This window comes from Poecilia mexicana, unplaced genomic scaffold (genome assembly GCF_051168715.1).
Source record: "Poecilia mexicana isolate PSO_F unplaced genomic scaffold, ASM5116871v1 scaffold_18, whole genome shotgun sequence".
Taxonomy (NCBI): Eukaryota; Metazoa; Chordata; class Actinopteri; order Cyprinodontiformes; family Poeciliidae; genus Poecilia; species Poecilia mexicana.
In genome coordinates this window covers 16,518,271-16,534,090 of record NW_028263387.1, presented here as the reverse complement: position 1 = coordinate 16,534,090, position 15,820 = coordinate 16,518,271, and the positions used below count along the sequence as shown (strand labels likewise).

The following is a 15,820-nucleotide window of genomic DNA, read 5'->3' as shown; positions in this document are numbered from 1 at the left end:
TGTGCCTCGCAGTTGGGATAGTTTTGTTTTTGAAGGTTTTTTTTTTTTCTTTCTTTCTTCCCCAAACCAGAGAAGCAACGCGATCTGGCAGGAGCATCGTTTTTAACGACAACATCCAGAGTCGATGATTTTATACTTAATCCTAAAATTTCTTTCGCCTTTTTATTTCAGCGCTCTTTATTCTCATTTTTCGCCTAGCAAATGATAAAAGATACTTATTCATCAAATTTTCCCCTGATTCCTTTTTTTAATTTTTTACTTAAGCTGGCATCTGACTGCTTGATTTGAATGTTTTATTTTTTTATTTTTAATTTCGACCATAGCTGCATCCTAGCTTCTAATTTATATTACTGTTATGGGCTTTAAGATTTAATATAAGGGGGGGGGGGGGGGTGAAAAAAGTGCGCGACAGCACTTTAGTTCAGGTATGCTTCAAGAGAGTTTCTGATTTGGACTGCGACAGTGTGCATGCAGGCTTCTTTAAAAACTTCATTTCCATCGATTCTGTGCGATGTGTCCACCTTAAAAGCTTGTTCTCCAAACAAGAGGGCTGCCTGCTTCCTCTAATAATCATCCGAGCAGGTGTTTTCATGCGCTGTGCGTGCGTAAAAATCCGCTGGAGCGCCGTGGTGCATCCTGATCGCCTGGCTGGCGGCGCTATTTCATTAGTTTACCAAGACGTGCGTGAGATAATTCAAGTACAGGACGTCCACTCTCTGAATATCTGAACAGTTTGTGTTTTTTTTACCGCCGCCCCCCCCTTTTTTTTTTTTTTTTTTTTTTTGCTTGCTGGATCACGTAAAGGTGATGAGAGGTGGTGGCGCAGTGAATCTGTTACACCTCTCTGTTGCATTTTGCACCATGACAGTCGTCTGATCACAGTCGCGACTGTTGGCAAATTCCAGTGGAAATACGAACTGTGACATCGAGATCTGGACGGGTTTTCCTACTTGGCACAGCATCCCAACCCCGTCTCAGCTTTTGCTCCTGATCCGAACCCGACTCCCTCTCTGCAGGGGACAAACACCCATTACGGCTTTGCCTGAGGATGTCTATCTTGTATTTCTCGTAACCCCTCCCTGTGGCGTTCATAAACGCCTAATGTGTGTTTAGCTAAGTAATAAACATCCATGGCCGCAGCAAGATCACTTTTTTTTCCCTCTCCCAAAGGTTTGGATTTCCATTGCCAAAACAATCCCTTCGAGTATAGGATGTTAAGTTCTTTAAAGTCTTCCTCGCAAAGATTTAAATCAATGTTTATTTTTCTGTGATAAAAGAGCCAGCCTCCTGTTTGTTTCGCTCACCGAGACCCCCGTCCTGCTCCAGTCTGCAGCCAGGGCGAGACTTGATGATTTGTACACCCAGGAAGCAGGAACAGCTGCTACAAAAGTATACACATTGGCTAGATTACATAAAAGAGGCTGGTGAATAACAAAATGTCAACAGGCAGCATTTAGTAGCCGGGAGGCCATGGCCTCTCCGGTGTACGCAGTGTACTGGAGGTGGAGAGAAGCTAAATGGAAACAGGTTGCAGACTCCTGAAAAAAAAAAAAAAAAAAAATCTAAACACAGCACTGTCGTAGCAGGTCTGTTAATAACAAATGGAGTAATTGTGAGAAAAGTTATTGATTAATTATGGCTTCGCAGAGCACCAAGGGGAGTGGTGAATAATACAAATTCCAGTGGGATAAGTTGTTTATGTAGAATATTTTATACTATTGCGTTTGAAGTTGATTCTTAGAGTGCAGGTGCTGGAAGACTTTTTTTTTTTTTCTATCTCCCTAAACATCTTTGTTGTTTCTGTTTTTCTCTAGTGTGCTGCCTTGGTTGGTGAAGACCAGCCCCTCTGCCCAGACCTTCCTGAACTTGACCTCTCAGAGCTGGATGTCAGCGACTTGGATGCCGACAGCTTCCTGGGTGGCCTTAAATGGTACAGCGACCAATCGGAGATCATTTCCTCTCAGTATGGGAATGAAGCGTCTAATCTTTTTGAGGTAAATTGACCTTACAGACCTGTTTCAGGCCAGCTTATTGTTTGGGGGTGGAAACAATGCATCGTGCTGAGGAGACGAGCCGTTACATAATGTCTTCAAGATCCTTAGATGTTTGTAATATTTTGAGGAAAACTAAGAATCCATTTTCTCACAAATCCTAAACTGTTGTTAGTCATTTGTAAGCAGTGCAGATTTGACAGGTATTATTATTATACTTTCAGTTTTATTCTACTCTCAGTTAATGCAGGATGGTAATAAAAATAGTTTAACTTAAAAAGTTTTAAAGGAGCTCTTTTTGATGCAGAATGGTCCAGTTCCAGTGTGATCAGTTTAAGTATTTTTGATTTTGAACTAAAAATGATGAAATGCCATCTAGAATCTTTAAATCCTGTGCAGGAGCCATTTAGATTGGAGCTAAGAAGCAGATGCTAACTTTAGCATCTGGTCATGATTAGCAAAAATCCCCAAAATCTCCACAAAAATGATTTTCAGATGGCAGAGGCTTCTTAGACACTTTTGTAACTGAAATGTAAATGTCAACCAGCAATCATTATTAATGGACTCTCGTCAACATAACATAGCAACCGAAGGAGTATTCAAAGAAGATGCTAACTTTACCATCATTAGCTAACTGTTAGCCAGCTCAATAATTTTCACAATATTTACATACTGTCCAGAACTCTTTTTTTTGTCTTCTGAGTGCCACAAATACAAAGCTTGTAGACACAGTAAAAATTTAAGCTATTCTGTGGTGCTTGGCCGAAGTCCACAAATCCTCCCCGTATTCCCAGCTAATATCATGGGATTTAGAGACCACAGCCTCCAACAAGAAAGCTGAAATCTGCGATATGTGACACCCTCTCCAAAAAATGCCTGCTGTTTCAAAAACCAAATATACCCTAATATGTTTTAATGTGCAGTGGAAGCAATCTAAGCAACATTATTGCTTAAGTTAACATGTACAGACTTCCGTGGTTTTGCTCTTCTGAGTAGGCCTGAAGCCAAATAATGTCAGGAAAAACGAATGATGCTCCTTGATTTGCAAGCGCCAGCCAATAGCATGCCATATAGCATTGCGCCCAGGTGTTCGATGGTCCCAGCCACATTTTCTCAACAATATTATTGAAAAAGTGAGTGAATTGGTGACATTTTCACAAATAATTTGAAGCTAGCTTCCACAGAAACAACCAAAATAATATGAATCTGCAGATGCTGAACGATAAATAGACGCTTCTGCGTCTGTGTCAGACGCTTTGATTCCTTTTTAGTTTGTTTTTTTTTTAGTTATGCCTGCTTAACCCGATGATACAGTTGTACTAGTCGATTCTGTCAGTTCAACAGGGCCTGCCAAGGACTACTCTTTAAAGGAGAACTGTCGCTTTGTTAGTTGCTAACTGTTAATGAGCTGCAAAACTCTGAGAGGAATGCAAAATATAAATTTAAAAATAGCTTTTTCCCATTGAACAAAGCTCTGATAGCTTCTTGGATTCTTTTGTAACCGAGTGTTACCGGCCAGCTTGACAAGAAGTGCTGACAGTTTTTAGATATTAGAGTCCCAATATGAAGCAATATGAAGTCAACCCTAAAAGCTTCAACTTTACATCCAGGGATAAAAACACTAGCTTGCACACATTTCATTAGAAAAAGTCACATTCTGACAGCAACTAGATAACATGAGACAGACGTCACTTTAATGAGAAATATTTGGTCACTTCTGAATCATTTTACTCGTCAGAAGTGTCTGTGGCCACACTATGCTTTATGGCAGCGTGAAGCGTATTTGTACTTGCAGCACGGTGGAATAACCCCCCCGGCCCCAACAGAACAGTTTATCATATTCTTGAATGCAACCCAAACAAATTGTTCATCTGTTACTAGTTTACAAACACAATTTTACATTGGAGTACAAAAGATAAGGAAGAAGAAGATAACGCCCAGGAGGACCTTTGTCCTCTAGTTTGGCTCCTGGCCGCGACGGTAGGCTCCTTTATCAAATTCCTGCATTTATTTCAGCCCGAACCTAGTAATGCGGCACAGATCTGAGAAAACGTGTCCGTAGTAAACCATGGACATAGGAATGGGGAGTATTGCAAAATACTTCTCAAAGGTTGGATTGTAAAACTTTAATCTTTGCCCTCCGCTTTCTCTCCTTCTGGCTCTCTTGCTGTTCTTGCCCGGTGGCAAGCAAAAGTCCACAGAGGGTGATGATCTGGCCAGGGCCATAAAGCCATCAGTCTTGGGGACTGAGTTGTAGTCCCCAGTTCATTATAAACCTTTATCAGTGCCAGAGATAGACAAGAAAGGCTGAGATTGGATGCTTTAGCCTCGCCTCAGGAGGAAAAACCCTGTGTGAGGAGCCGGCGCATGTGCGCGCCTATGGCCCTGTCATGTGGTCACGTTTCCAGGGTCTCTGTTGTGCGTTTTGTCTTTGTGTGAATGTGCGCGCGTGTCCTCGGTGGTCTTGCAGGCAGCAGTTGATAACAGACTAAATTCTTTCCGTGTTTGGCTCTATTTATCACCTTGCATTCTTTAGCTGTAGACTACCCCAAACAGGGGAGGTGAGGGGGGGTCTTAAGTACTAGCTAGTGTGACCGTGGCTCCTCTGTAGTCTGTAGAGTGATATGGCTAGCAGCCACCGAGTGGCTCTGGGGATGGATAAAAATACCAATGAGAGAGTATACATGTGCCTGCGTGAGTATGTGTGTCATTTTTACACACAATGGAATTTTGCATGATGAGAGAAACTTGGGATGAGAGGCTGAATCATGTGCACCTTAGTGCACATGGTAGCGTACCTCAGCGCGTGGGATTTTTGCACCATGTAAACCGGGCAAATTTCATTGATACGTTTCACACCCTCAGCAGTCCAGACAACAAGAACCTGTGTTTTTGTGTCACAAGCACATTTTATGCCTTTTGTCAGATTAGTACCAGATCACCGAGTGACGTGTGGTTATGAAATTGTAGAAAAATGGTACATGAACCATTTTATTTTCAGCCACCTTTGATCTGATTTCTCAAATTAAAATTTAGTGCAGCCAACTGGCTTAAGAAGTCATCGAACTGGGATGTAAGAGAGAGAGAGAAAGTTTTGGAGAAATATACGAAGCAGGGTCTATTTGTCTGTAAAAGACTTGAGACGGAGGTTCACCAATCAGCAGGACAACTCTGAACATGCAGCCAGAGGAACAACGGAGCGGTTTGTGGCGTGGTTTAAAAAGTTCTGCACGCAGACACTCTCCATCCATTCTAATTGATCTATTTTGATTTTTAAAAAAAAGAAAATACCAAAAATTCTGTTTTTAGTTGCGCAAAAGGGGCAGAGATGTATCCCCAAGGACAGATGGTGGGTCTACAAAGTATTAACTCAGGGGGTTGAGTACTAACACCAAATGCTACTTTGTTGTGGTTTATCACATACAGTCTCCGTAAAAGGCAAAACCTGTTTTTGGTCGTACCATGACACAATGTAAATAAGTTCAAGGGATATTGTGAAAATAGGTTGCAAGTCAAGTAATACATTTCCCTGACCTTTTTTTTTTTTACCCCCCCACCCCCCTGCATATTTGGAGAGTTACAAGTCACCATAGGAAGCTTTGAGTTCATCATACAGCAGGGCCGGCTAATCCTATTTAATCTGACAGAGGAAAGTTTGCTACTTGGCAGGAATCAGAGAGCTGGGGCAGCAGCTGCACTTCCTGCGCCTCCTCCACGTTGGCCTCTGCACGGAGGAGAGAAACACGCAAAGAAAAGTTGAAGATTTAGAGAAAGTGTTAATAATTGCTCATATTGCAGAAAGACCTGCAAGAAGGGTCCTTTGCTTTACTTGCATCCCGTCTCTGCCTCTCTTGCGTACGCCATAGCGTTCCAGCAGGTAGCAGATTATCAGGGCTGTTTTGGAGCAACATGTGTAACAGCTGGGTGCAGCTGTCACACTGAGCCCCCCCTTTTAATATCCCCATCAAAACAATCTGCTCCTTGGATGTGTGAACCTGCATTCACCGGTTCAGTTAGTCAGCTGTTGAAATGATTTGCAGCTTTGAGGGAAAGACAAACACCTGCTGTTTTCTATGGCACCTGGGTATTTGATTCAGCGCGAGGTTTGATGCGGCGTTGTAGTAAATGAGTAAAGAAGAAGGTTTGAAAAGTTAGAACCAGACACACGCACACAAAAAAAAATGTAAACGGAGGAATGGAAATTTTCTGCAGCCTTTTTTTTTTTTTTTAATCCACTGAAGAGTGGCTTCATCAATGTTTCTATCTGTGTACATGTGCGGTTGTGTTCTGAAAGCAGCGTGTGTCCTCAGATCACAAGCTGTCCTCTGGCTGGCCTTTTGCTTCATTCCCTGCCATCGTCCCAACTGTCCCCAACACAAAATGTGGGGAGCGATATGCCACACCCCTGCCTTTTAACACACGCACACACACAGCGGCTATCGCTCTCGGCCCCGGCGTATTTGACACCTCTTCAAAATGAGCCGACCGCGAAAGTCCACCGGTCTATTTCTGACTGCAGTTGTTAAGGGGCTAGCCAGTCCAACAAGTTCCCCGTGTACTGCCAAAGATAACAGCACCAGAAGTGTGACCCGACGTCTTTTTGAACCACAGGTCACTACTTGGGTTTCGTTTCTAGCCTCCACGCTTTGATAGATGGAAATGTGCTTCCGTCGCGGTTTGGGCTTTTCTGGATTCCAGTGATGGACGCCTCGCGGCAGCTACCGCGTCCCGCATATGCAGATGACGGCATTTACAGCTGTTGTTGGCTCCGAGTTGGCATGTGTGGTTTGGAGGGGAAAACTGGCTCCGGGCTTATCTTTTTACATGCTTTCTGCCTCTGCATGTGTTCCTTTTGTGAAGTACTTCGATGATAGATGGACAGGTGGAGCGCAGGGACGAGCGCAGGAAGAAAGAGAGGAGGGAAAGAAAGGGGAGACACAAAGAGGCACCGGGACAGATGGGTAGGGAAGTAGTCACATGGACGAGGAGAGGCTTGGACGTTAGCCAACCAAACCCAAAGCCTGCGGATTGGAAGCAAAAGGTTGTGAGCTTAGGAAGTAGTAAAATAAGATGCCGAAGCTTAAAGCATTACTCTGATATTAGCCATACTCGGTGTTTAAATGTGAGCGCACATATGTTGGTGTGTTTTTTTTTTATTATCTTGTTTATGTCATTTTCAGGATGTGGTGATTGAATCAGCTTTCAAACAGCATTACCAAGCTTTGTCTAGGTTTAGTTGCGCCTTATTGCCCAGAAGCTCGCAGGCTTAAAGGGATAGTCAGTTTTTTTTTTTAAAATAAGGTTCTCTTAAGAGGTTATAAGCAGTTTGCATCGTACCTGCACTCAATAACACTCTAGGTGTCTTACTTTTGTATAACTCCATATTATCTGCACCCAAAAGTTAAAGCTAACACTTAGCTTTAAGGGAAAAGACAAAAAAGTCTGTTACCGTCTTAAAGCAGCAATTATACAAAGACAAGATTACAAGGGAAATTGTGGTGCAAAATAATTCACCACCAACACTATTCTTGTGTGAAGAAAATTGAGAATAACGGCATAAGAAAACACTTCCAGTTAGAATAAGTGGTACAAAACTGAAGTGGTGTAAAATTCTTGATGTGCAGTAGAGATGTAGTAAACAGTTCAGGCTTGAAGTTGAGGAGGAAAGAAAAGCAACTTTAGATTATTTAACAATATCCGTCAGCGATGGGAAGTTCAGCTCTTTTCAGAGAGTATTACATGGCTGCAGACCTATTAAGGCATTCAAAACAATTACAAGTTGGGGCAGTTCTACTTTCAGTTTTCCACCAAACATCTACGGGAAACGTAGTAGAAACTGTTCTAATCAGATGAGAACAAACTTGGATTTGTTTTTTTTTTGTTTGTTTGTTTTTGACCTGTATGCAAAAATGCAGTGAGTGGGAGAAAACAAGCTCTGCAGCCTAAACGATACCTGAACACAGCATCCCTACTGTGAAACATAGTGGTGGCAGCATCATGATGTGTGAGTGCTTTCTTCCAGTAGGGACAGAGTAACTGCTTACAGTATTGGGGAAGATGAATGGAGTTGAATACAGGGTAACACTGAAAACAAAAAAAATAAAAAAATATGGGACATCAAGCAGAACAACGACCTTAAGCACAACCAGAATTATATAAAAAAATACCTTAAATCAAAGTGGAATCATGAGATGGAATGGCCCAGTTAAAGTTTAGACACAGAATGTGTGGCCAGGCAGTTACTTTGACTTGAAAACCTCTACGTGTTCTGCTTTCAGTGCATATTTCACACAAGAACATCATGAGTCGCCTCCTGCTACTCATTCTCTGGTCAATAATCATCAGTCATCTGTAAATAACTGTCCAGAGAAGAAACATTAAGCACGAACTTTAACTACGGGGTCTATGTGTTGTGAATTCATACAGAGTGAAGACACGTAGAGTGTTTTCTTCTGGAGGTGGTTTTAATGGAACTGTCCCAGGGTGGATTGATTAACCGAGCTGGCTGGTTGTGGTAGAACAAGCTGGGATGAACGTTTTTCCTCCAGCATTCCTGCCTCTCTTGTAGAGACAAGCAGGCGTAGATTAGCTCAAACACTTGTTGGCGACATACTCCTGTGAGCTGAAAGAGACAGACACACACACACACACACACACACACACACACACGCTTCTAAAAAACACATATGCAACCGGCAGAAACCCCTTCCTGTCCCCGCTTCCACTCCCCTGCTGCACGCTGCTCGCGCTCATTTTGCAAATTTATGCTGACATTTGAGAGTGCGCCACCCGCACCAGTTCACCGCTCCAGCAAAAGGGTGTATGAATTATCATATTCTACTGTATAATATCATTTTCTCAAGTGAGTCTTATTAGAATACGCCATACTTTCCTGATCTCAGGTTCCCCGCAGATTTTTTTACTGCACTGATGCATTGTTTGCACTGTCTGATGGAGGAAATCCTCCATCACTGTCAAGCCCGGCTTTCAGACCAGCAGCCATGCTGTTTTGGGATGCACAAATGAGAGGGAAGTGTAGACAAATGGGCGCAGATGTATAGTAGCGAGGGATGCAAGACGTGGGCTGTCCAAGCCCGTGTCATCTCGGAGCGTCTGTCAGATCCACTCCACAACAAGAGCTCCCAACCTGCTGTGGGCTCTCGTCTCCCTCCATTCTCTCTGTCTTCCCGCTCCCGAGGCAAAGCATTTGTTCTTGGCTGATGGGAAGTTTGGAGCGGCAGAGGCTAAACAAATATATTCTGGCCCACAAATGTCGCTTCTGGAAAGGACGGCTGGAAGGAAGAAGGAAGAATTGGAGGGGGGAGGAGTAAGAAGATAGTAAACAGAGAGTTGGATGTGGCCAAAAAAAAAAAGGAAACAAAAAAGATCCCCTGAACCTCCGGGGAATGTTTGGAAAAGAAGCAAGGAAACATCTCTGAGTCTGACGGTTGCTGTTTGGCTGCCTGTCTTGTTCCCTCACACACTTGATCCCAGCGGGCCTCTGCTGCTGATTGATGCATGTTTGGTGTTGCTGCCCCAGCTGATCCCCATGCCCCCCCTCGGTGAATACCATTCCCTGTCATCGCACTGGAGCCGCCAACTTCTGCATTATCGTGTGTGCCTTTACGTAACTGATACAAAGATCAGATGCGTCTCTGGCTAGACGTTATTTGCTTGTGTGTGTGGGGGCGCAGGGGGGTGGGAGGGGGGGAGTGAGGACAAAATTATTATTTTTAGTACCTAGGGTAATCTCCACTAAGAGCCTTTCAGGCCTGTTTCAATTTAACCTGGCCAAAACACTAAGCCAATAATCCCCCCCTTCCTCGCCACCACCAGCACCACCGCAGCAGCACAACTAATGCTCGGCACAAACGCATACATGCTGTAATGACGCTGAGCAGTAAGACTCGCCTTCCGTGAATTATTTAATAGCACGGAAAAAAAAAATAAAAACAGTTCCTAGAATGCTGTCACGCGGTGCTCCCGATGCATCGGAAAGATGGGTGGCGTCGGCTGAAAGATGAAACACACCGATAAAAAGAAAAGCTGCAGGAAGGTGTAAAAAGGCCACGGTGAAAGCCGTAACTTGTCTTTTGAAAACAATCACAGTCCGGTGAAATTATGCTGTGAGGAAAGGGGAGAGTTAAGTGGAGCTCTCTGTCAGAGGGTTCAGTTCTTCATGGTGAAGCACAGTCTTTTTGGAGTAAAATACACATCAATCCCACTTGTGTGCGTGCGTGCATGTGTGTGTGTGCGTGCATATGCCGTGGCAGTGATTAAGAAGCACTGACCGGGCTTTCTTTTCCAGTACTCTGTCATATTCTGAGAATACCCAATACATTTTCCAGAAACCTTTTATTATAACAGAGCAGAGGGGTAAGGATGAAGCCGACTCACGAGGCAAGACAATAAATGAAATTCCGATCACAAGACGAGCGGTTAGCATAACTGTGCTTCCAAGTGTGCTTGGAATTGATACTTTTGCATTTTTTGTTGTTTATGATGCTTTAATGCATATTTGCAGATCCACCTATTAACATATGTTCTTTGTTGAACATAGCTGAAATATTTAAAAGAAAAATTAGCTTGGGAACCTGAAATAGCTAGGCGCAGTGCTACTTGTCATGCTACCGGCATTCTCCCAAAGCAGCCAATCCTGGAGCACTATATATTTTCCTTGGTGCTGAATGGCTGCATATCTAATGGTGATGATAAGAAGAACTGAGATATCAGCTTCTGCAGTAGTGCTAAGATGGTTTCCACTGAGTGTAGTAATGCAGATTAAGGTATAAGAAGTCACTTTGACTAGAAATGTTGTGGCTAGAGACGCACCATGCGTTGGTATCGGCCGATATCTGTCCCAGTGGTAAAACTGGGCCAGTATCAGCCAATGTTTATTTCCACCTTGCCATGTGGTATTTGTTTGGGCGTGTGATAGCGTTGCGGTGCAGTATTGTTGGGATGTTTATCTGAAGCAGAGATTCAATATCAGAAATCTGGATACTATTGGTCAAATTTGGTTATCGGCCATCACAGCAGCAAAAATATCGCGTCTCGCATTTTCATATCGGTGCACCTCTAATTGTGTTGTTTTTGTAGGGAGTTGAATAAAAAGAAACATATATTTAAAAGTATTTGGCAATTATAAGTAGGTTTAGTTGGAGAAAGTTAAAAGTGAAATTAATGTTTAGTAATCATTTTTTATGATTTACATTGATCTTGCTGCCCCTTTGCTCATGACAGTCCAGAACTGTGCACAAGAAGGACTAAATTACTCCCAAAAATCAAAAAACAAAAAATAAAAAAACAATACTCATCTTATTTGAGCTTCATAATGTGGACTGTATGCCTCTATCTCCAGCTTATCCCCTCACCACCTCTCTCCTGAAGCATTTAAGTCTGTAACGGCCTCAAATAGTTCAAGAGGCTCTCTTAGGCTCTGCTGCTGCATGAGAGAGTTGATGCTTGGATGACTCACTTGCCCCTAATCAGTAGCTCCTGAAGGCTAAAGTGAAAGCTTTCATGGGTATGTTCTCACACCAGAGAGATAAAAAAAAAAACATTACTTTCACTTTGAACCAGAACGCATTAATTTATAAACACATTATTATACATAATATAACAATAAAGAAGGTTTTCGATGAGTTTCTGTCGCGATGGATGCAGAAACTAGTTGGATTGTAAAAATATATTTGTTTTAGTTTCTAGAAGTCTGCGCTTTGGAGCAGTTGTTAGCATTGTTTCTTTCTTTGTGGAGTTGAGGACCTCATCAATGGTGTTCAACTCAGGAAATCTCTCAAATTACTTGTTGATTATTGTCCTTCCAGAAGACCACTCTCAGTCCAGCAGGCTCTCCTCAATAAAAGCCTCAGTTCTCAAAGTAGAAGGGATTTTGAGTGTTTGACACTTGTCATCAAGCGTCCCCGCAGGGTGTGGAGCCGTGGCGTATAAGTTGGAAGCTGTAAAAAGAAAACCTTTTCCTCATAAAGGCAAAATATCCAAATGGATCCCAGATTACGGCAGAATTCAGGTCTTGACGTTCAGCAAAGCACAACTGCAGAGAGAAGCTCCTTCGTCTGTTCTCATAGTACCCCTGCCTCATGTAGTCGAGCAGGGATTGCATCGACTTATGTCTACTGTTCCTTTCATGTTCTTCTTTCTCTGTGCAACAACGCGTGCATCCCTATTTGCGCAAAAGTTCTTGTGAAGCCGACGCTTTGTTCAGCCACGAGAATCCAGGAAACAGATGGCATTTGAAGATGTGCAAGGAAAGGCGCCGCCGCCGTCTCCTGTCTGGATCCAGAAAGCACCGAGGAACAAATTCGATATAAAGGAATCAAATTGACTTGAATTTGTATAGCAAGTCCCAGAGTCAAAATGTACAAGCCGGTAAAAGTGTTTATTGAAATGGTGATGCAGAAAGAAAGAGCCCTTTATGTGTCTATTGTCTGAAGCGCCATCGACCGCTGTGTCTTGTCCACTTCGTCCGGGTTTTCCCTCACATTGGCAACGCTCCGAGAAAGACATTACTTTGACAAATGAAACACTGCGAACCCTCAATGAGTTTGGCAGAGCCCGAAAGGTCAGGAGCCGCATTGTGCAGGTATCTGCGCACGTGTGCGTGCGTGTGTGTGTGTGTGTGTGTGAGTGTGGAAGTGGTGTCAGCTGCAGATAATAGCGAGAAATTCTGGTCCATTTTAGTCCTGTAGGAGATCTATGTAAATGTCAAAATCAAAATGACCAGCCTTTCTCTGTGTGTGTCCGTGTGTAATTGTTTTATGGATAGCTACACTTGGCCGCTAATGACAGACCGGCGAGCTGGCCAGAAAATGTTGCAAAAAAAGATGGACAGCAGAAACCATTGCTGTGCTCTATTTTTATTTTTCCTCTCTTTCTTTCTCTCTGGGCTTAATCTGTCCTCCCGCCCTGTGTTCTCCCGACACATTATCAGCAGTGTAACAGTCGGTTCAAAGGCCCCTTGCTTAGAAGTGCACATTCAGAGCTGCCGACTTAAGCAAATAGCTATTTGCATGCCATTAGGAAAGTGGGGGGTATGGAGGGGGTGGGAGAAGCAGAGGGAAGCACCATTCCTCATCCCAACTCTGCATCTAGCTGAATATTCTTTATTTGAGACTCCAAATCTCTGTTTTTCCTCACCCCTCCTGCTGTGGCCGTCAGAGCGAGCCACAGTCGGAGCAATCACAGCAATCAGGGTTTCCTCATGCCAAGCCGATTGGGAAGTGGCTGCCAAAACAAAAGGAGAGCGTGTCCAGTCATTATGATGCTGTGTGATTTGGTTGGTGTTAGCAAACGGTTGCTTGGACCATCTGTGAAATGGCTGGAAGAGGAAAACAACAGCATCTTGGACAGGGAGTCTAGATCGAGAGATCTGACCAGGATATACAACAACCTGTGAGCTTATCAGCTATTTGGATAAGCTGTCTGATAACATGTGTTCCCACGAAGACTGCCGCAGGTGATTTATTCTCTGTTTGGTCAGAAGTTAGTTTTTTTTCTTGTTTTTTTTTCAGGGATCTATACACCCCATCCTTAATCTACTTCCATAGATTCTAATCTCCTTGGTTCTGCCTGTAAAAAGCCTCAAAAGCAACTGGACAATTTTTGTCACACAGAAAAGGCATCTGTGGTACTTTCTCCAGATCTCAGCAGACTGGTGACGGAGTTCAGGTGGTTTGTCACTGGTTAAATGAAAACTAGAGAGAGCAGCATTGCCAACATCCCTTGAGTAGGTGTCTCAATTGGATCTGGCCTGTGTCAGCAAGCGCAACAACAGTTCTCCTTCTCCCCTCGGCTCACTCTCGCATCATTTTCCTCCCTCTTTTCCCTTGTCAGCTCATCTCACCATGCTGTAACAATCCCAAATGTTTCCCACAGGAGATCTGCAGCCACATGTCCCAGTCGTCATTGACAATTCCAGTCATCGTCCCATTGATTTATGACCTACATCAATTTTCAAACGGAGATTATTGTACCTGGATTTGAAGCTGGCAACTTCTGGCAAATGCGAGAAAACGGATGTGAAACTGTTGAAATTTCAAACTGAATGAAGTTTATTTTGATAGTTCCACTTCACCACAGATGGAATCTCAATATACTTTATCCATATCAGGTCATACAGAATCTGAGTTTAAAGTCGATTTAAGTTAATCCAGTTCTTTTGATTGCAACCCAGTCATATTCCAGTCCAGAAAGAAAACATAGTTTAAGTTGATTCCATTGAGTTGTCGACTTTGAGACGATCGTTCTTGGTGAGCAAGCTCATCTCGCAATTGGAGAGAGACTTCTCCCTCTCACTGGGAAAAAATATACACTGTAAAAAAAATGTCTCTAGTTTACGACAAAATACCGACAGTTGTGGTTCCCAGAATTTCACTATATAAATATGGTAAAATTCAGTTGTTGGTTTTTTTTCACAGTGTACAGCAGACTCAAGCGAGGTACGCATTTCCATCTGCTTCAACCAGATGGACATCGAGAAAATAAAGAAAACAGAAAAACAACCCCACAACATTGGTCCAAGACTAGTTTGTATTGAAAAGATTATCAGAAAGAGCATAAAAAGGGCATTGACCGCTAAAGCTGCATAGTTAGTTGTGTCTGTCAAAGAAACAACAGAAAAGCACTGAGGCAGGGGTACTTTCTATGGCAAAAACAACACACAGTTAATGATCAGCGACAGTTTGATCATTGGCTTAAAATGCGAAAGATGTGCAGCTAAACACAGCTGCTTGAAAAGCCAATGGTTACTTCAAGGAAGGATTTCTGTTCTGTTCGTGTAAAGATACTCGTTTCCCCACCAGTGTTGTGACTGGTGTGTCCAGAACGTAGAAAGTCTGTCCAAAGGATCATTTACTTAGGAAATCACTTTAAAAAATAGATGCTCTATTGGCTTTAGAGTCACAAGGAAAATGACAAGAGTCCCCAGCTCACATTTACATCCTGTGAGCCATTCACCACGATGGAGGTTTAACATTTAGTTTTATGATTTGGAACAGTCTTAGATTGTTCCACCGCTGTCTCTCTCTTTGTCACACACACACACACACACACACACACACATATATATACACACGCAAGTAGGCACATTCGCACTCAGAAAAAAACTTAACAGTGTTATGTATGGTTTCACCGCCCCGCATAGGCCATAATCACCCTCTCTCCATCTCAGTAAGCTCATGCTAAATGACCAGACGTCTCTGGCGGCTGCCATGATTTGTCTCTCCGCCACGCATCGTGCCGTACCTCACCCCTTCCCCTCCCACTTTCCATCTCCTCCCTCCTTCCTCACCGCCATATGTTGTGCCTGTGTGACCGGCCGACGTGTCAGGCCTGACTAACGCCTTAACAGCACGGCTGACGTTGATTTATTTCCTCTGAAATCAGGGGGCCGAGGGTAATAACACAGAATGACATTATTTGTTTATCAAATCCAGGGCTGCTTGTCTTGGCAGAGTAAAGCTGTGATGACTTGATACTTGTGCCCCATTTGCCGCACACACATGTGACCCCCCCAAACCCCCACCAGATTTTTTTTTTTTTGATTGTGCCCCTTATTAGAAGGTCTGACTTGTTGCTTAACCTCTTAATCTTGGAAATCTGAAGGAACAAGGAGGAGCGGAAATAGAAATTGAGCGGGCGCAGAACAAGGTCATTTGCAACGCATAAATATATGGGTGGTGCGCAGATTTGTGGCAAATGTAAAGTGCCTCGAAAAAGCGCTCGTATACGTTAAACTTTTTTTCCACAAATGTCATGTTAAAAGCACAATCTTAAATATAGTTTAATTATAGGTTTTTTTTGTGGTAGAC

The 15,820-nt window shown here is 43.1% G+C and overlaps 1 protein-coding gene across 2 annotated transcripts in view; it reads left to right on the top strand.

Annotated features, from left to right (window-relative positions):
* Positions 1-15,820, top strand: part of ppargc1a (peroxisome proliferator-activated receptor gamma, coactivator 1 alpha) — a 47,075-nt gene that overhangs the window by 880 nt on the left and 30,375 nt on the right. For both annotated transcript variants that reach the window (XM_088016206.1, XM_014986098.2), the window contains exon 2: positions 1,815-1,994. In XM_088016206.1, the coding sequence (XP_087872332.1) occupies positions 1,815-1,994 (180 nt within the window). The remainder of the gene's footprint in view (positions 1-1,814; positions 1,995-15,820) is intronic.